We start from the raw sequence: 21,201 nt of genomic DNA, 5'->3' as shown, positions 1-21,201 counted from the left end.
CCCCAGTTCCTCCTGCTTATTAGTCCCCCACAGTGGCCTGCTGAGCGCCCTGCTTCATTCAGTGTGCCTTGTTCCTCAGGGCCTGTCACATGACTTCACAAAGCAAAGGAGAGCCTTCAAGTTATCCATGGTCTCCTTATTTGTTTCAATAAGGAAGCTAGTCAAAGAAAAGCAAGGAGAGTTTTCTAAAACAGTCTCCTTGATGTATTAATTAAAATTTTCCTGAGAACATACAAAGGCCCAACAAAAACCGATAAACTTTAGAAGGTGCCAAAGGAAGATCCTGTTTGACTAGGAGACTTAAAATTAAGCATTTTCAGCATTAAGTTTGAAGAAATCATATTGGAACTCAGTTCCTCCTGACACAACTTAATGGCAAATATTATGCTTGTCCACGTGAACCTTCAGTATAAATTCAAACTGAGACGGCTCGCTCTGTTTGTAAAGGAAGAACACCTCCTTAATTTTATCACACAGTAAATAAAATTTAGGGAGACCTGCAAGTCGTCTCAGCAGGTAAAGGTGCTTGCCACCACCCCTGACGACCTGGGTTCCATCTCCAAGACCCCATGGTAGAAGGAGAGTAGCAACACTCACAAGTTGTCTCCTAACGTCAACAGGTACACTGTTGTGTGCCCACACACCGACACACATGAAAGTAAATATATAAAGATTTCAGCTTGATCTTTCAAAACATTAAGTATAGGTTCTCGGGCAACTTTACATTTTATTTTGAATTTAAGTTTGATGATAGGGTTAAGAATATTATTAAAAACCACAGGAAAGACACCAACTAAAATTATTCTCATTGGGTGTCCTTGCTCCTAATTACAGGACCCCACCATCTAAAACCACTCCATGTCTAGGACACATCATAAGGCTTAAAGAATTTAAGACTCACCACCCTATTCTACAAGAATGTCTCCTGTGATGTAGAAAGAATAGAAGGTGCTGGTTACGTTATTACATAATGTAACAGAAAAGTTACATTATGCCAGTCTCTCTGTATCCGCCACCCCAGGAAATCCAGTGGCTTGTAACATCTGCAAAACTCAATTGGCAGCTTCTAATACCATTAAATGAAGGGGGAAGAAAGCAAAGAGCAAAGATGGGATGAAAAACTAGGAGCAGTCTACGTAAATATAGTGATTGTTCTTGGTATAGATTCATGAGGACTTTGTAAAATACAGTTGCATTAACTCACCCAGTGACAAGTGGCTGGTGAAAATCAAGAAAAATGCGCACATACCTGTCTTGAGGTGTTTGGGACAGACTGTGGACACGGTGGAAATGGTTCACCAGGAGGTGACAGGAATGACAGTGCGTAGAGCTCATATATGGGAAGGTACCAACAGCAAATATCCCACAGTAAAAAGCACATCCTTCGGGTTGATTTTGAATACACATTCATTTTAAGGGATTTCTAGTGACCTTAATGATATAGTATGTTTTTCTTGAGTCATTAAAAAATTCTTCTGGTATTATTCTCTGTTTATGCATCAATTTTCGGGTGATCTTTCTTCCAGAAGATGCTGTATGTGCCAATTAAAAATAAACTATCAGTTAGTAAGCTGAGAAAATTGATTTGAAGCCTGTTAAACCTCACTGCCCACTTCTGATTATAGCTTTGGCTAATTTTAGAGTTAAGTTACAAAATTCCATAAATTCTCTAATGATAAGAACAGAAACACATAAAACACTTTATGCAAGTACAGAGCACTGTATAAAACTAGGGTTTTTTTCTAAGATAAAATTTTATAGACATGAGAAGGTAGGAAGGATAGATTCTATAAGAAAAAAATACATACACTGCCAATATACTGCTTGGTTACATGTGGCAAGAAATCAATCTTTGTTTCCTTTGAAAGGGACAGTGTATTATTTCTTGATGAAACGTTGCTGAGAGTCACTGAGAGTTTCTACCTTAGAGGTTATTTCATTCAAACTTCAAATAACTTTTCTTGTCTTGGTCAACACATTGAACAGGATGAAAATTTAGTCTGTCTACTCTTTTGTTTGGATTATAGTATTTTTACTACTTTTGAGGAAGATATTACTACCATTTATAGATCTGGAGGTGTTCTATGCAAACCAGTCTCTAGTTTCTCCTCACCTGTTTAATGACAGGCCTCGCTTCTCCTGACAGTAGGCTGGGACTGTAAGGTGGGGGACCCTGCAGGCATGGTGGCTCAACCCAGGCAGTGTTTACCCTGGGCCTCCTGGCACCAACAGCTCTGCATGCTCTCTATGCTGCTGTGAGCCACTGTTAGCCAGCTGAGCCACCTGCTGAATGTGAAGTTTCCAGAGTGTGACACCTGAGAGTGAAAATGCCTACAGTGACAGCATCATTCAGATTTTCTCCACATTAGCCCACCATTTCAGGAAACAATGCACTAAGTGGCTGGTGATACCTACAGTACCCAGTTGGCCAGTGCTGGTGATAACTAACAAAGGGGGAGAAAGATGGGAAGTTGAGGCATAGGGAAGACAGGAAAAATAAATGGGGATCTAGCAACAGGAGAAAAAGAAAGAATAAGAGGGAAAGAGGAAAACATGGGTTCTTTCTGAAGCAGTAAAAGCAATAATATAAAATTTATTCCTGTTGGATCAATGGACCTGATTCTGCTCATATGCGGTAAATCAATATTAATTATTTTTAAAAGAAACGCCATGCTTCAATCTACAAATCACTCAGAAGAAAGTGGGGGGGTGATAAACATCAGATCAGATGAACTAGGATTTAGATGTATGATTGAGTAATTATGCTCTGGACTGAGCAACATCCCTTCTGTATCACGTCTGACCAGGGATGTGTATAAATTCAAACCCCAAAGGCAGTCACATTAAACATTACTGAGAATCACCAAATATGTTATTTGAGACATTATTACTTAGTAGTCTGTGTTCTAAGAAATAGCTTGGGTAACTCTTAGTGTGTTTGATGTACAGAAAGATGCGCTTATATGTATCTTGTATAATTTACATAACAGCTATGCCAAGAGCTGAAAATAACCTTGTTAAGGGCTACCAACTTCTCACCTGTCCTTCAGCAATAAAATCTAACTGTCACTTCAACTGTGAGACTATAGTAAGGCCAAATGAAGGCTTACATTTTGAGGGAGGGTGTGTGTGAGAGAGACAGAGAGAAAGAGAGAGACAAAGAGTCAAAAAGAGAAACAGAAAGACCGAGAGAGGCAGAGAGAAAGAGACAGACAGTGAGAAACAGAGAGAGAGAGAGAGAACATGTTAGAAATTGAACCCAGAACCCTGTGTGTACACTAACCTTATACTCTTTCACTGAGCAAAAGCTTGAGGCTAGAAATATTTTCTCTGTGAGAAGAATCTGCAAATCATAGACAACATGGAGAAGCTTATCGTGTCCATAAGAGTCTGCATTCCAGAGGGCCATGCAATAGACTGGCTTGCATTTGATTTCTGCGGAACTGGCAGCCTGTCCTTGAATGTCTTACATTACAGGTAACCTGATGACAGGGAGAGGGCTACAGGCACGCAAGCATCATAGCCCGCCTGGCTGTCTCTGAGGCTGGGACCCAAACTGCTAGGATCAATAGAACTCTCCAGGGAACGAGCTGTTCCCTTTTCAAACTACACCTCCCTAATCTCTCCACTTGCCCCAGGCAGATTCTTCAAAGCTCTCAACAGAACTGGAACCTTGGATGATTAAGAAAAGCAAAGGAAGAATGCTGTCTACAAACCAGGGCCCAAGGTGGAAGGTCCATGTCCATAGACAGTTCGTGGTAGGGCTAACGGATACAAACTAAGTCTCCTTATATTTATTAAGGACCCACCATATGTCCAATGGTGTTCTGTGTCTAGGTTAGGGTTTCCACCTAACAAATCTTTGAAATCTATAAAGAGAGAAAGACACAAGCACGCAAATGATTCTTTATCCCAAGAGATAAGTCATGACCTAAGTCTGCATATAGTTCAGAAAAACAAAAACGGAGAAAACCTAACCTGAGGGTGTTCACAGAGAACTGCTATGTCATGAGCCACTATGAATAAATAAATAATGTCACAGCTAGTAAAAGTGTGTGACAATAGCCAATAATCAGAGGCAGCCTGGGTCTGTGAATGGCAACCTCATTGCTCTAGTACGGTAGCAAAGAAAACCTCTGTCTTCTTTGCCCTTATTCTCAGTTCTTGTGGTAAGCTTTCCTCTTGATACCACCGAAACCCTCCACACTAGTACTTAGGATGCTATTTAACATCCATCTAGCATTCTGACCTGCATATTTGCCTCGTTTTACTGAATTAGTGTCTTGTCACTGAGTGTTGCAGTGATACCCAGTAATCATTGACTCTAAGTCAATAAGTAACATGCATTGGTTCCCAGCCCACATACCAGAGGGGAAAAAAAACAGTATTCTAATAAATGAAGCTGAATTAAAACTGATGAATAAGCGTGTTCAATCATTATGTTTTATGACTGGAAAGGACCCACACCTGTGCTGGCATGACAAGCCTGCATCAGCTTCGGTAGGTACAAGAAACAAGACAGCCAATAGCAGCTTGCATTCAGGAAAGCCAGTTATCATGCTATGTTGTTTCCCTGTGTATTTGAAGAGGGGATAATAATATAGAGATTCAATCCCAAGGGACTGAAGCATGCTTGTTAATATCCCAAAATCATTAATGGAGACTTTACTTTTCTTCTTTTAAAAATTATTACCTGTTATGTAGTTGTACCCTCCACAAAACTACAATGAGCTAGGGATTCAAAAAGACTCAAATTCAATTCACAAATTCAGACTCAGGAAGGTTAGGCTCAAAGAACACGTGTGTGCCTCTGACTAGCCTAGCACTAATAGGTACATTCACCCACATTGTACTGTTTACAGCAAAGTACTGACATCCATATACATATGCGAAGAAAGCGACGTTCCGACAGGGTGCATCTGAGGGCAAGTCCATGCTGTACCAGGACGGCACAGAGATGAAATCTGTGCTTGCATCTTGATGTCTTCTACATACCATTGTTTCCAATGCCCTGTGGCTGGTGAGTCTCCAGTGCAACAGTGGACCGTTCATACATTTCTTAAGTAGCAGGCCTCTCTAACTAGTGCTGATCTAACTATGGAAAGAAGACGGTCTGACACAAAACCCTAAACTTCTCGTTGAGAGGCGTGTGAGTGAAGCAGAGTAGAGGAACCTGTTGTCACCCTTGGCTTTGTTTCGTTGGGAAAAATTTACGATATCTACCTTTCCAGAATTAGAAGCATAAGTCGCCCTGCTGAGTTAGAGCAGAAGAGCTGAAGGTGCGTGTCCCCGTGCTCCCAGCATCCCACTTATATGCTGCTAGTATCGCTGAGAGTGAAACCAGACGGGAGAAAGAACATCACGAAGAGATGTCAGACAACCCAGAGGCTCAGAAACAAAGCTAAAAACTTCTTATTAGAGAATCCCTGGATGGACTAGGCTGAAAGTGTGCCCTCCCCTAATGGCAGCTGCTTCATCTAGAATCTTATTTAGAATAAATTCTTTTAAAGGCAAAGATGCCTAGAGAGCAAATGCTGTGTAATACAGCACAAAATACCCTCTTCCAATTGGCCATCAGCATATCAGAGGCAAACTCTATAGAAAACAGGAGGACCGAGATATTAGAGACCAGCTCTGTGGGCGCAGGCCTACTCCTGCTTGCCTCTACCATCTGTCAGTTAGAAAGCATGACAGTCTAGAGAGCCTAGGACAGGAACTGTCTGGAATGAGGACCCTTGGGCGTGACTCATCTTGTGACTTATTTGTTGAGGCTTCTCATTGTAATGACTTGAATTAGTCATGAGGCACAGATAAGATAAATACTTAAGTAACTCTTCTTTAAAATGCAAAACCTGTGTTTGAATGCAAGGATATGTAAACGTGGCCCAAATAATTCGATGCTGCTCTGTACAGAGCATAGATATTCCTAATTAAGAAATACTGTCTTCCTCGGCGACTGCCACAGGAACCTGGATAAGGACTCCAGTGATCTAGATTTTGAAGAAGTGCTGCTTGAAATAAGGCTGCTTGACACCAAATAAATAAATAATTTAAATAAATAAATAAATGTAATAAAACTATACATAGTTGTTATATACTAGTGGAACCCTTATGCTTTAGGGATTATAGACAACTGTACAGCCACCAAACAGATATCAAACTGCCTGACAAGCTCAACTTGTGCACGGCGGGCAGGGCGTCTGATGAGAGCGTCATCATTCCTAAAGGTTTCTGTCCTGTTAGCTCACCCCTGACAACAGTGATTGCTACCCTCTTCGTCCTCACCAACTCCAGACGAAACTCCAGATGGCTAATGTGACTTGGCAAAGACCATACTGACAATCATACCACCATCCTAGCTTTCTGGCTCTTACCCAGAATTCTGAAACCTAACTTCTTGTGATTCAACCATCTTCCACCTCCTGGGCTTCTGTATTGCTCTAGGATCAAGAAGATTTTATCAGCCTATATGAACAAATTACTTTCTTCCTGCCTGAAACATGCTTTAAGCAGTGGACCCTAATGCTTTTTTTGTTAGATGATTTGCTTGAGGGGAGGTCCTTGATTGTGGGTGTGTTGTGTTTGTGCTGAATGTACAAGTGGGTCCAGAGCTTTTGGGGAAGGGGCAGTGAGGCAAGGGTACATGAGGAAGACTGCACCCGGACTAAATGTTTCCATGATTCTTACATGACTTTAGAAGGGAAGTGATGTTCCTTTGGTGGTCTCTGGAACCCTTTTCTCTCCTCAGACAAGTGGACCCAGGATTCAATAACCAATCAAGTAACTGTTGATCCTGGGAATTGTCAATGCCATCCTCCACGTCCCACTCTAGGTTCCCATGTCTTCACGTAAGAGGCCACTGTCATGGTGGATGGCAGAACATTACTGAGGAACTCTCTTGTCTTCTGAACTTTACTCACCTGCAGCATCCATCTCCAGGATTGTAAATGCAAATGAGATGAAGGGTTATGACACAATTGACAAGCAGGACATGGAGAAAAGATCAAGTTTTAAGCTGGTTTCAGTCATGGTTGAAATATGAGCTATGACAGAGTAGCTTCTCAAACCATGAAAGGAGAACTCTGAAGGGAGATTAAATTTTAGACAATTTAGGGACTTCCTGATTGAAAAGCCAGAAAAAGCAAAAGGCATACTCCATCAAGTGAAGCAGAAATTAGAAAACACCTCAGTCCCGTAAACTTTAAGACTATCACTTGGGTTAATCTGCATGTTCTCCAAGCTTTCCTCACAGAGGGAAGAGGTTACAAAATCATGCTATTGGCTATACAAATGAGAGGGGAAAGGGAAGGAGCAGATGTAAGATGATGGTAGAATGCGTGATAAATGTAGGCTACCCATAAACTCTATTCACCTGGATGAAAACCGATAGACAATGCAGTACCATCGATAACAGTGGTCCTCAACCTTCCTACTCCTGTGACCTTTTAATACAGTTCCTCATGTTGTGATGACCCCTGACCATAGAATTATTCCTGTTGCTACTTTATATCTGTCATTTTATTACTATTATGAATCATAATATAAATATCTGATATGCAACCCCTGTGAAAAAGTCACTTGGCCTCTGAAGGGGTTGCACACCACAGATTGAGCACCACTGCTCTATGACATAAAGGTAGAGGTACTTTCTCGAGTGTCAGACTTGCTCAAGTGGCAAAGGACTCACCAAGTTCTAACACTACTTTTCAGTAAAATAATGCTATTGAGAAGGATTTCCACACGCAGGAAATTATTTGATAAATATGCACACCACTATAGTTGGCATCCTTTGGTTAAAACCAGCTCTGTTTGTTTCTTCCTGTATACACAACTATTATTTCATGTTATTCTTCAGTGTACTGTAAACTGAGTACTGAGATAAATATCCTATTTTTATTGCAGGGACTCACATACATGACCAGTCCTTACAGTGGGCTATGCCTTCAGCTATTCTTTTCCTTTGAGTCCAGGTCTCACTAACTTGCTCAGAGTGGCCTCATGCTCCCTCTGTAGCTCAGGAAACGGATTGAACTGCAACTCCTGCTTGAGCCTCATGAGCAGCTGTGATTACAGGCTCATGCCACCACTCCCCCGTCTTTTTCTTTAATTTTTCAATTGGGGGGTGGGCAGGGATGGATGCACAAGCCTTAGGAAAGTTGTGGCTAGAACACATGGAAAGTTGGCTTCCCCAACATTTGAAATCAGAATCCCTTTGCACAAACTCTGAGTCCTGACTTTTTGATGGGGGAAAAAAAAGCATTGAAAATTAAGATATTACATATATCACAATGTGTATATGATCAGCAAGTTATTATCCATGCTATCGACTCTCTATGCATAAACACATTGGCCTTAGGAAATGATATTTATTGCCTTAAATTGTTGCATCGCCTTTTGTTAATCATTTCTTAACACGTTTTTATCTGTTGTAAAACGTCCTGGAACTGTCTGTATCTCCTGGGGTTATGGTACTTATGGTCGTAGCACTTTTCACTTTCCTGAAACTGAATACAAAGCATCGCCCAGTAGTGTGCAGCAGTCGGGAACAAACGGGCTGAAATCACTACGCCTTGGCCAAAATCTGTATGTTTGGTTGCCTGACTCAATGCCATGCTTTTGCATTGAGTTATCATCTATACGCTGGATAAGAGTTAAATATTTTAGGATGATTGTTCAACGTTGGATAAATGATATACGGACTTGGAAAAGAGAAAAAAAATCTGGGACGTGGTGAAGACCACCCTGGGGCTGAGGGCGAGACTCTTACCGTCCAGGTGGCCGACTTGGCGGTGCTTGACTGCTGGAAGGACACATCAAAGCTGTGTGGGCCTGGGTAATCTGTGTTGGAGGGAATGGCGGGGGACGGAGAGAGGGCGTCGAAGGTGGAGCTGGGCTGCGCATAGGGCGAGGGCGCCGTCACGCTGTTCTGTGCGTGGTCTGTGTTGTAGGGGCTGGTGGACGAGGAGCCGTTCTGAATCTGCTGGTCCATGCTGTTCAGGAGCCCCAGGTTTGTGTACTGTGGCTACAAAGATACCCAGATACCCCGATGTTAGTCATGTACTCTATAACTCATTGCTTAATAAAAATAATTTAATTAACTAATTAAGTAATAAAAGGCATTATTTGGTGTGCTTTGTGCAAAATTGGTCATGAGGTCCCAAAAATTTCATGTACTAAGTAAAGTCTGTTATCTGTGGTACGAGGCAACACGCGTTGCTGCTATTTGAGTATTGGAAAACAGAATAGATGGTTACTCAAAAAAGGCACAGGGTGCCCCGGGCAAGGTTGCTGAGAGATTATTTTAAATACATGCTGCCTGTATTATTGCTTACACACATACACACACACACACACACACACACACACACACACACACACACACCCAGCTCTCATTTTGCTACAATATTTACAAGGAAAGAGACCAGAGACCAACTGAGAATCAAATTGTTGTACATATGGGACATAAAATTTTTTTAGCATCAAATCTAGATTTACCTGACAGCCCTCTACTCGGGGGACAGTTTGATGACTAGGGTGGAATGGGCAGCATTGTCCGGGAGACTCACTACACACCTTATTTTCTGAGATGGGATTTTGCTATGTTTCTCAGACTAGACTCAAAGTCTTGGCTTAAGCCCCCCGTTCTGCCTTATCCTCCTGATTAGCTGGGTTCACACCATCATCAGCTTTACCACGTGGACGGAAAGGGAGCCTGCTGGCAGGCTGAGTTTTTTCCATCAAGGTCTAACTTTTAAGAATCTGTGCCATTCATGTTCTCTGTAGCAATTTTGTCTTCTCTCAGCGCTTGGGAGGCAGAGGCAGGTAGATCTCTGAGTTGGAGGCCAGCCTGATCTATAAAGAAAGTGCCAGGACAGCCAGGGCTACTCAGAGAAACCCTTTCTCTAAAAACAAAAACAAAATAATGGTGGACATAATTTAGAAGTACTTTATCTCCTGTAGCTCCAACTGACAGATACTGTCTCCTGTGAGACCACGCTCAGAGCTAGTTTTCAGTGAGATGTTTATGGAATTAATCAAAATCTTCCCATTTCCCTGCAGATCAGCTTTCTCACTACCAGAGATGAGGATGTGATTTACCCAGGCACTACCCACCAGGCAGAGTAGAAATTCTGAAACTGCCTTAAGTCAGCTGACAGAAACAAGACTTCCCTCAACCCAAATCACCAGGTTACGGTTTGCTTTCTCTGGGATGAAGCTTTTTGACAAATGGAAGTCTTGCTCTCTCTTCCGGGTGATAAAGGGAAGAGAACCACCCCTGCTGGTGCATATTTTAAAAAGGAGGAAAGGAGGCTGTTGTTCTGTTCTGTTTTGTTTTGTTTTTAATAGAAATATGATCCCAAGAAGAACCAGGGTATGGAAAATCATGAAGAACCAAAAAGGATTTAAAAAGAAAATAGAAAGAAAGAAAGAAAGAAAGAAAGAAAGAAAGAAAGAAAGAAAGAAAGAAAGAAAGACTTGAATTTTACATCTCATTTTAAACTTCAAGTTTACTAACATGATTTTATCCAACTTAATTCTGTCACAGGAGGAGATAAATGGACTCAGTCATTCCATTCAGCCCAGAGAGCATCTGCCCGAATGCCCAGAGCAGCACACCCTTTCCATTACACTCATGCCTTCACATTCCACTGCGGAATGCCACCCCCCATTTGCTCTGTAAATAACTATTAATCTATTTACACTTATCCCCATGCTGACAAGAGCAGCTGTTTGTCTCCTCTCCCTTCTGACTTCTAAAGTTCCTGCTCCTCTCCAGTCTACCCTTCATCCTCGACCTCCCTTCCAGACAGGTGCGGCCAAACTACAGGTAGACACCCTGGGGAGAAAAAGAAAACAAACAAAAAACCCCCCAAAACCGAGGCAGGTACAAATGTGTCTACACCCTGATGAATTAAAAAGCTCTTAGGTATCAAGCCGGAGGCCACAGTTTGGAAAGGGGATTTAAGAAATCTTATTTGTGTTTAGCTAAGGGTCAGCATACAAGGCACTCTTGAAAGTCCTGTAGGAATCAGATAATGCTGGCAAGGACACGTGCTTCCCTATAGCAGGACAATTAGGCAGGCAGTGGTCCCTGACAGAAAGGACAAAGAAGTTAGCTGAACACTTTCTCGCAGGCAGTAAAATGACTGCTGACCCACTCCTCCCTGCCCGTCCAGCTAAGCAGCAGAAACAGCAACTAATTGTGGGCTTGGATGAGAACAAAGAAACACCGGCTCTTTGAATCCTTTCCCCCACCATACATGTAAAGAAAAAAAGTTGGGGGCCAACTTTTAAAAGCCAGTAAGCAAACACATCAATTCTCCGAGAACTGAGGAAAAAGTAAAATCCCATTTGCTGAGGCATCTCAAAGGCAGGCCTCCGCTCTTTCTGCAAGGCTGAACATACTTGACACCAAAGAAGGAGAAGCTGCCTTCCAAAGCTCACGAAGAGTGCAGTGGCTGCTGACGGGTCTACTTCTAATGCTAAGTTCTTAAGTTCTGTGCAGTTCAGTAAAATCCTAGACTAGAAACAGCATTGTTTCTACTAAGCCCTCCACCTGCTATATATACACCTGGAGTATTCGATAGTGCATAAACTTTATTTGTTATCCAGCGATAAACAGTAGAAAAGTTGTTTCAATTTAAATTCTTCCCAAATCATGCTTTAAAAATTCAGATAGAAATAGTATACTAAATTTTTCAATAATTTTCAATTCAACACTTCTAACTGTGGGCTTAGATGATAACGAAGAATCACATCTTTGATTTTGTTTCTGGTGTTTATACATAGATATGATCAAATAATTACCACAGTAAAAACATGTATGTGGAAGTCTTAATTTCTTAGTTTGTTGGAGAAAGAGCTCTATAAAAGTTGATTTTGAAATACCCACTACTTAAAAGGTTCTCGCTTGCTTATTTCTTTAATTGGAGGAGTGCCTGTGCACACTGACTGAACAAGGGCAATTGTTCAGAATTGCAAGTGTTTCCCGGACAGGACAGTAAAACAAATTTTAGTGCTTGTTGCAAGATGAAAATTCAGGGCCTCTTCATCCATTGTTAAGCATTTTTAATGTCTGGTATCAGAAAGGTCAGGGATGCCCAGTGACATTCTGAAGATGCTCTATGTAGATCTTAAATGATGTATCTTAAGTTAACTTGGTTTTTTATTTTATTTTTTTATATTAATTACAGGTTATTTACTTTGTATCCCAGCCATAGACCCCTCCTTCTTTCCCTCCCAATTCCACCCTCATCTCCTCCCTGCCACTTTCCAAGTCCACTGCTAGGGGAGGTCCTCCTTCCCTTCCATCTGACCCTAGCTTATCAGGTCTCTTTAGGATGTGTATCAAAGCAGATGCAGAGACTTACAACCAAACCTTTGGCAGAATGCAGGGAATCATATGGAAGAAGAGGGAGTTAGTATGGCCTAGAGAGGACGGAGTTCCACAGGACAAAATAAATCAGAGCACGGGGGCCCTCTATGAGACTGCTTCTCCAACCAAGGACCATGTAAGGATATAACCTAGAACACCTGTTCGGATATAGCCCAGGGTAGCTCAGTAATTAAGTTAACTTGTTTAATCCTAGAATAAACCATCATTCTTTGAAGCTGGGCAGGTGATAGAAGAATTGTTTCCCAGTAAAGTGAAGCTGGTGTAGAGGAGGAAAGCACTGACCCCTTCTTTACTCTTGCTGATTCCGTGAACACACACAGGAGAAATGAGTGGTGCTGGAATGTTAATTGATTATTGATGATGACAAGGAAGACTATCAGAGACTAGAGTGGTTCTTTTGTACAGCAGGCACAAACACTGGCCTGGGAAGAACCCTACTGGGCATTTGTGTTTCTTATGAAACGAAGAGTGTCATGGTATTGGAAGTGAAATAGAGAGGACACTCTCTCTTTCTAATGACAAAGTGTCTTGATCTCAGAACGTCCCTAAGATGATCTTCACATTTACACAGAATGGATATCAATGTTATGTGCCTATCCTGTCACATCCGAGAGAACAGGCAGCCTTCTTTTCAGAAAATATGAACCAAAAAATATGAATATCCCAAAATAGGCACAATTTGTCTGCTGTTATAATCCTCATATAATAGAAGAGTTGATGTCTTCTGACGTTAGGCAGTTACTATTTTTTTTTTTTTTCTGTAAAAGTTACTACAAAATAGAATACTCCTTGACTGGATTCAAAATATCACCTGTGCTTTTCCCTGAAGCATATCCACATTCATCACAGATTAGCTGATCTTCATACTGAAAGGATGGAACACAGGACACTCTCAAGAGTATACAGTATACTCTTGGATGTCACAGAACACCCTTAGAGTGCTGAGGAACACAAATATGGTTGGGACAGAAAGGGATCCCCGTGGCTGAAAATCCGTTGGCTTTGATCATGAGTAAAGAACATGTACAACTGTCAGTTACCAAATAAAAGAAAGAGCATTTCCTCTTTCTCCTCCCTTGGCCTCAGTTTTGCCTTCTACAACTGTCAACTGACTCTGATCCATGTCATACAATATACAATAGTTCCACTTGGATGTCCAGAATTAAGACAGCATCATAGAAGACTAGGTTTTTCTCTGTACGAACTTCCAAACTGTCTTATGAATATGACTCCTCTAGCTTGGTTTTCTTTTCCTTTCCTTGGTGACCATTTTGGATTTTGAACATGTTATGGATCTGAATTTCCTTCACATGATGCTCAGTAATGTTTGATATGTTGCTGTAAACAAAGATACCCCTGAATTTATGGCCACTTGAAGTTCAAAACTTTATGACCTCCCTATAAAAAATTAACACCAATAAAGTATCTAATCAAACTATTTGAATACTACCTTGCAAGTGGGGCTTAAGAAAAACTTGTAAGAAAACAAAAACAAAAACATAAACAAATCTTTTCCCCAAATTTACCTGTATAAAGCAAATATCCTAATCGCTCTTTCTTGGATACTGCTGGTCTGTACTACACTAGGTACTTTGAGATAATGTTGAAAAAAATAAAAGTAGTAGATTTCATTCGGAAAAAAAATATTTTTTTTTCTTTCCTCTTGAATGACTGTTAGGTAAGGCCAGGGGATTAGACATCTTCACCACTTCTCATATTTCTGTTTGGATTTTAGAAGTGTAACAGATCTCTCAGACCTGGTGGCCTGGGCTTAAGTCCTGACACTACCAGCAGTGTGCCCTTCTTCTGGGCAATGAAGGTGAGCAAACTTGACACCAGCTTCCTATGGGCTAAGAATGTGCATAAAACCATGAAGACAATGGAAAGGAACCACCAGCTCTTCCATTCTAGTCGCCCGTCTGTCCCCCTGTGAAACTATTTTAAAATAATGTTATGATACTACTTTCAAAACAGGTTCCATGAAATCATCATTTTGTCTTGGTTAAGATTTACCTGGTCAAACTCTTAAAAAATTAAAAGAAAAAGAAAAGAAAATAACCTATCTCAGTGGCATAGCTAGTTTCCTCAGTCAGTATAACCTTTTGCCTCAGGCATAATGGAGGAGTCTTTATGAGCCTTCTGTAGCTTTCCTGGGAAAAGAAAACAGTTTCTTCATGACCTTGGCTTCTTAAAGTATTCATTCCCTCCCTTACACATCAGCACTACATTTTCATCCAGTAATATCAGTAGGATAGTGCTTTTCAACAAACACTGCCTCAGGGAGAAATTCTTGCCATTTTTAAGTCTTCCACCACCTGTCCCACTCCAGAAAATGATGGTTTGTTTTATGCTAGAATTGAGTATAATTAACTTACGGCTTTCTGTTTGAGGTCAAGAAGATATTTATAGTAGAACATTGAGTTAGATCAACATCTTTCTACCTTAAACATGTCGGTACTCTCATCTTTTCTGAAAACCATATTTTATTAAATGTAATAATACATGTTTTGTTTGATACATAATCATAAAAAGTGAGTGGCTGGAAATAAAAAGTATCCATTTATATAATGAACAAAATGTAAAGAGTAAACTGTCTTAAGTGAAAACAAACCAAGTGTATAGGCAGAATATTAACTAGAATATCTTATCACAAAGTTTCAAGTCTTGGAGAACCAAGAGTCTATGATGTATGAGAGATGACCTTAACAATTCCATGAGCAGGCGAGACAAACGGATTCAGTTTGCTGGTCAAGGAAACAAAGATGCCAACAAAAACTGCACAGAGAGTTTTCAAAGGCAGAAAATGGGGTGTACATTGAAGATAAAACTTGACCTTAATTTAGGTAAATTAAGTTTATAGTTCGGCTAAGGAGAATGAAAGCTTAACTCAAGGACTTTAGCAAGTACCCACCCTGGTAATCAAGACAGACAAGGGTAAATCACGAGGACTCTCAATTCTGCCACCAGTATACACCAAGAAAGTGTAGGCTCAATGGAAAGTAGAAACATACCACCCTTTTAATGAATTTTATAATTCCTGACATATATTAGAGAAAGACACCCAGAGCTTAGTTTGTTCAACCTGGCAGCTACTCATTAACATGCAGGACAAAGTATGTTTATGGCCATTTTCTTCTGTTTTGCTCTCTGAGGGCATCATCAGTCTAGAGTAATCATCTGTTTTGCTTGCTCTGTTCATGCCTGTGGTAATGTTGGGGAAAGGCAGTGCATGCTAACGAAGATGTGCAGTGAGAGTTAGGCCGTCTACATGGAAAATATAATCCAGTGACTGAAGAGCTCATCAGCAACTTTCAGTTCATCTGCTTAATCTGTGTCAATGTCATGACAAGGAACAGTCAGGCAATTACATTGTAGTAGATGCATAGCTCATGAGGACATGATGCAGAAGACATTGATGTCAATAAAATAATGATGAATGTCCAAAATTGGTTAAGAATGTAATATATGTTTAGCATACATATGCAAGCTGCTCTTTGGAAAGATTCTACCTATTTTTGATGTTAATACTCCTACTGAGTCTTCAGCTTGAGCCTGAACTGCTTAATGCTTTCTGTCCCATATGTCCTGATAGATAGCCACACAGTACATTTATTTTAAAGATGAGGAAACTGGGGCTCATGGGATTAAACAACTTGCTCAAAGTAATACTTGGAGCCACATTGTGATGCTAGCAAAGTGAATCATCTCCATCTCCATTGGTCTCCATTCCAAGATTCGGTAAAGGGGACAGAAAGGTCTGCCTGGAATTTTCATCTGAACGTTGCATTCAAGGAGAGTGGTCTTTTTGAATAGCTTTCACCCTGCACAATAAGCCATTACCTGTCCTCAGAGTTTAACCCCCAACCAGAAAAGAGCCCCATAGAAGGAAACACTGCGCAGATCTCTTTGTGACACTTTTATGCTCTGAAGGGTGGGCCACTTGAGAAGATTCCTTTGTCTTAAAAATGGCCCCATCTGCAAACTGACCTGAGATGTAGTTGCTAAACCTTCCTTTTTTTCTAATACAACAAAGTAACGGTGGTTTAGCTCAAGGCAGCTCTGCGTAAAAACTGCATTCATCTCAGCGCCCGTCTGTCAAGAACTGAGCGATATAGGGCATCTCCTATAATCTCCGTGACCTTTGCTTTGTGTTTTTCATGCTCTCGGTAGATGGGAATGGTGCTGCAAGCTTCAGCGTTGGTGGGAACCCATAGCAGAATAGCCAGAATTGTCACTCATGGTGCAGTGAGTAATAATAGCTGGTGGTTCATACCTAGCTGGGGAGCTTATTAATGAGCTTCTACTTCCTGAAAATGAACACATACTCACTTTTGTGCCAAGGCAGAGATTTTTTTTCCCACTTGATGGTCTAGACTTTTTCTTCAGTGCATGTAGGTCAGCCATAAGAGTCTACCTCTTGACAGCCAAGTTATTATTTACTTCCTGCTAAAGACAATTATGGGCAAGCATAGCTTCCTTTAGAAAGAAACCACATGAGGAAAAAAAAAAAACTTAGAGTGGCCTTTAGTTTCTTATAGACTGGTCACTGACTTGGCCTCGCCATGTCACTTACCCAAATTTCCACCCAGTTAGCCAGAATGCTGTTCAAAATAATGACATCATTAACTAATTACACGTGTATGTATGTTTTGAGGAGCCAAGTCTTTGGTTTATCAAACTTATAAACTGCTTCTTGGAAATGATCTAAATGCATGACTTCATTCCAGACTTTACATAACATGCACCTAGAGTCCTGCAGGGCAGCGTTTATGCGCAAGGCATACACTGAAGCGTGAGGCGAGGAGTGTACTCCCGAGCCTTACTGCAAGTTCACGTGCTCCCATTTTATTTTTGTTTCCCTGTCTGCGCAGTTCCAGCGATCAGATGGGGGGTCTCTCCTATGTGAGGCGAATGTTCTGCCGCTCTGCCCTCTAATTTACTTTTGCTTGTCAGCTTCCCGGCTGATGGCTACATATTTCATTTCATCTGAGGTAAAGCTTTCGATGCTTTACTACACTTTGTAATTAGATGTCGTGACGTACCCAGTATTTGGGATATTCCTTTAACCTGTCACTTGTAACTGCAAAACAAAACTGAGGTTAGCAGCTATGGTGAAGGCATACCTTCGTCTGAAAGGCACTTATTTCCTCATCTCACTTTATTTACCTCAGTCAAAAAGTGGCACCCTATCAGCCTGCTCAACTGAGGCTGTCTGAGAGGGAAAAGGCTTAGATGCCATGTTTAAGCAAAAGCAACTTTTGGTTTCTCAGAACAAGGAAAATAATCAGAGCAGTGTGTTTGCCAGTCATCAGGCTCACTCACCCAGATTAAACTGTCCACATCTCTGGTGATGACCCATGGACACACAGGGGACAGACTGAATCAAGGAAACAGTGTAGAAGCAAGTACAACACAAGATAAAAATCTAATCTCTCTCTTTAAACCACACACATTCTCTGCCCTCATGGGCAATCAATTTCAATTATATGAAAGTAGCATTTACTCTGCCCTATTTACTTGCTAGAGTACAAGCCTTTTTTTTTTTAAATTAGGAAACTGCCCCATTTAAAAACTAAACAAAACATGAAATTGAATAGAAATGAGTAGAACTTATTTTCCTGCAAGGAACCCAAAATTATCCAAATAACCTGGCAGATATCAAGAAAAACCATGTGTTTCTGTTACCTGTATAACATACCAATGACAAGGCTTGCATATTTTTATTACTAGGCACATCATTTAGAAATAGTCTTTTTTATATATATAAGGAGGTACCAGAAACCACATTTCTATCTGAAGATACCAGTTAAAGCCAGAGCAGCAGATGGCTCTCCAAACCAATCAGAGATCACTATTTAGTAGCCATGTAGAGGGCTCCCAAGTAAACATGCCATTCTCTATCCTTTGGGGAATGTCAGGCTCAAGACAGAGCAAAGGCTGATGGTGGACACAGGTTTTCAGAGGATGTCGGCTGCCAGGGACTTCATGGGTAGAGTAGTTTCCCCGGAGCCCAAAGGACTTCATATGTTGGGGTAGACAAAGAAAGAAGGCAAACAAGTCTCTTCCTCCACTTCCTCAGTCAGATTTTTGGCCTTTAAAGTACATGGACACTGCCCGCTGAGATAATTTCACATGCACAATGTTTAGAAGAATTTCCTTGACCTCACCTGGCATTGTCATGTGTCTCTGTGTAGGTGCCTGATGGATCCTCCACCTCAGTCTGCTAAGTGTCTCCCATGTTTAAAAGTAGCCAAGCCATTCCCCAAGCATCTGATGTTGCCCTTTGTGAGGGGTAATGGTTTTCCTTTTAATTCTGATTCCATCAATAGAGTGACACTAATCCAGACTGATTTGAGTAAACAGAGTATATTCCCCCATTGTCTCTGTGATCTGAGAAAGAATCAACTTGAGAAAGATCACTGCTTGGGTTGGAAATGGCCCCTGTGGGGGTTTTGTGCAAGCTTGAAAGGAAGAAAGAAAAGGCCTGCAGAGTCCTCATCTAAAGCAAGCTCTCTTTGGGGGCGGTAATTCTCACAGGGGTATTATGCTAACTGCACCTATTAGTGGCTTCTGTACCAATAATAACGGAGACCTGTTTCCTTTGTAGTGTTTCCAGAGCAGTTGACAAGAGCGGTTCATGAATTTCTTCCTCTGACCACCCACCACAGCTTTTATAAACATTTCCTTTTTTTTTTTTTTTTTTTTTTTGTCTCTTAAAAAATGAAGTTCAGGTTACAAGTTCTGAATGAAATATCAATTCTTTCCAAAAACAAAACAAAACAAAACAAAACAAAACAAAAACCAAAAAAACAACAACAAATCATAGCTATTCCCCTTCCCAGAATCAAGGTGTGCTTCATCTGAATACTAGTTGCTCAATTGTAAATTGACAAATGGATATTATCTGGGGAAGCCACCTCAACTCAAATCTATGGTTGTCCAACCTCACTTGGTCTTCAAAGAAGAAACTTGAACTACTTTATTTAAAACTTAGGGTGTAGAAATTAGTCATAGTACAATATCAATAAGTTTATAAATAAAAATCTCCATGGCAGATAGGTGGTGGTGGCAGCACATGCTTTAATCCCAGCATTCAAGAGGTAGAGGCAGGTGGATCTCTGGATTCCAGGACAACAGAGTGAGTTCCAGAGCAGCCAAAGCTACACAGAGAATCCCTGTCTTGAAAAACAAACAAACAAACAAACAAGTCCTATGTCTTTTCTTTTTCTTGCTTTTTTTTTTTTTTTACCAGAAAATGGAGAGGAATATAACTTTGAATAGAATACTTCCAGATTGAGTAAGGAAATCAGACATTCAATATAAAGGATTGTCTTTGTAAAGATCTTATAGACATTTCGTTCAATAATTTCTTCAATGGAGACAGGACAGCAGGTGCCATTTTGTGGAACTCTTCTGTTTGCCCTAAAGTATGCTAAGCTGAAAGGATGTTAAGGTTGTACACTTTCAGAAGATGTTGGTTCAATGGAATTCTAAACTGGGAAGGAAAAGAAACAAGAGAAACAAGCTTGGGCACCTCTCCACTGATCATGGAACTTAACCCTTTTTTCTCCCCAACTACTCCATTTGTCTTTATTTCTATTTCACTTTTTTTTTTTTTTTTTTTTTTTTTTTTTTTTTTTTTTTTTGTGACAGACTCTAGCTTGAACTTGCTGGAACTTGGTATGCTCAAACTTGCCGAAATCTTCCTGCCTCTGTGTGCCCGATTACAGGTTTGCACCACACCAGGCATTTTGGTTTTTTGCCTTTAAATCAAGTCATCGACTTCTCCATCACCATCTAGCCACTGATGTCCTGTCCTATCAGTCTTGCCATTCTATACTTTGCTCTCTTGAGTTGTCTGCATCACTTCCTGGGAGAAACAGAAGTGATGAGGGAGATTGTGGAAGAAAAGGATATTATTATAGATAAAGATAGGTCTCTTCCCAACATGTTTCTCTAGACGCTATTGCCCCCAAATCAAAAATTTAAATTTCATAGGCCAGATACTTTATGTGAGAAACTAAAGCCTAAATTTGTCACTTTTATTTTTCTTAATTTGTTGGTGGAGGTGGCACTGATTTTAAACATGCCATTTTTACACCTATCTGTTCTAATACCTTCCAACTGGAATTCTCACAGGTGTGACTGGGCTTCCATATTTATCTCCAGAATTGCAATTGTGGCCATAATAGAAGGTTTCTTATCCTGGACCTATGATGACTTGTAAATGTAATCAATTAATAACTGAGAGAATCATCTGGATTTTGTTCCTAATTCTGATTTCCGTATACACAGAAGACACTACATCTGTCTCCACTGAAGTCTATGGAACTGAAGATGGCATGCGCAATGCCTCCCAGCCCAAGCAATTGGCTAATTCTTCTCTCTCACTGTAGTGTGCCACCATAGTATATCATCTCCAGAGCATGCTGTCAAAATTATGAATCTCAAATTTGTGGACACTGCTCTCCTTGCCAGAGTGTACAGGCCCTTCCAATTCTCTCTTGCTGCTCCTATGAGAGCCTTCCAGTCTTAATGCACATCAGTATTCAAATAAACATATTCTCTTTTCAAATCATTATGTCTTGACCTGTTTTAGTTCTCTCTTGCATTTTATTAATTTTATCTCTACATCCTTTGCACACTGATCTTCCTCCACTCTGTTCTTTGATGAATTATGGACCCCCTAACCATGTGAGATATTTCCCTCATCACAATTTATGCTCTCTCTGTCTGTCTATCGGTCTGTCTCCCGGAATCTACAGTTTGGCTATCAAGCTTGCTTTATGTTGGAGTCATGTATG

General features: G+C 40.7%; 1 protein-coding gene across 6 annotated transcripts in view; it reads right to left on the bottom strand.

The window, feature by feature from the left end:
• Tp63 (tumor protein p63) overlaps nt 1-21,201 on the bottom strand; it is a 205,187-nt gene that overhangs the window by 66,638 nt on the left and 117,348 nt on the right. For all 6 annotated transcript variants that reach the window (XM_021653965.2, XM_060370152.1, XM_060370153.1 and 3 more), the window contains one exon: nt 8,768-9,022. In XM_021653965.2, the coding sequence (XP_021509640.1) occupies nt 8,768-9,022 (255 nt within the window). The remainder of the gene's footprint in view (nt 1-8,767; nt 9,023-21,201) is intronic.

Source organism: Meriones unguiculatus, chromosome 17 (genome assembly GCF_030254825.1).
Source record: "Meriones unguiculatus strain TT.TT164.6M chromosome 17, Bangor_MerUng_6.1, whole genome shotgun sequence".
Taxonomy (NCBI): Eukaryota; Metazoa; Chordata; class Mammalia; order Rodentia; family Muridae; genus Meriones; species Meriones unguiculatus.
This window is presented reverse-complemented; position numbering and strand designations above follow the sequence as displayed.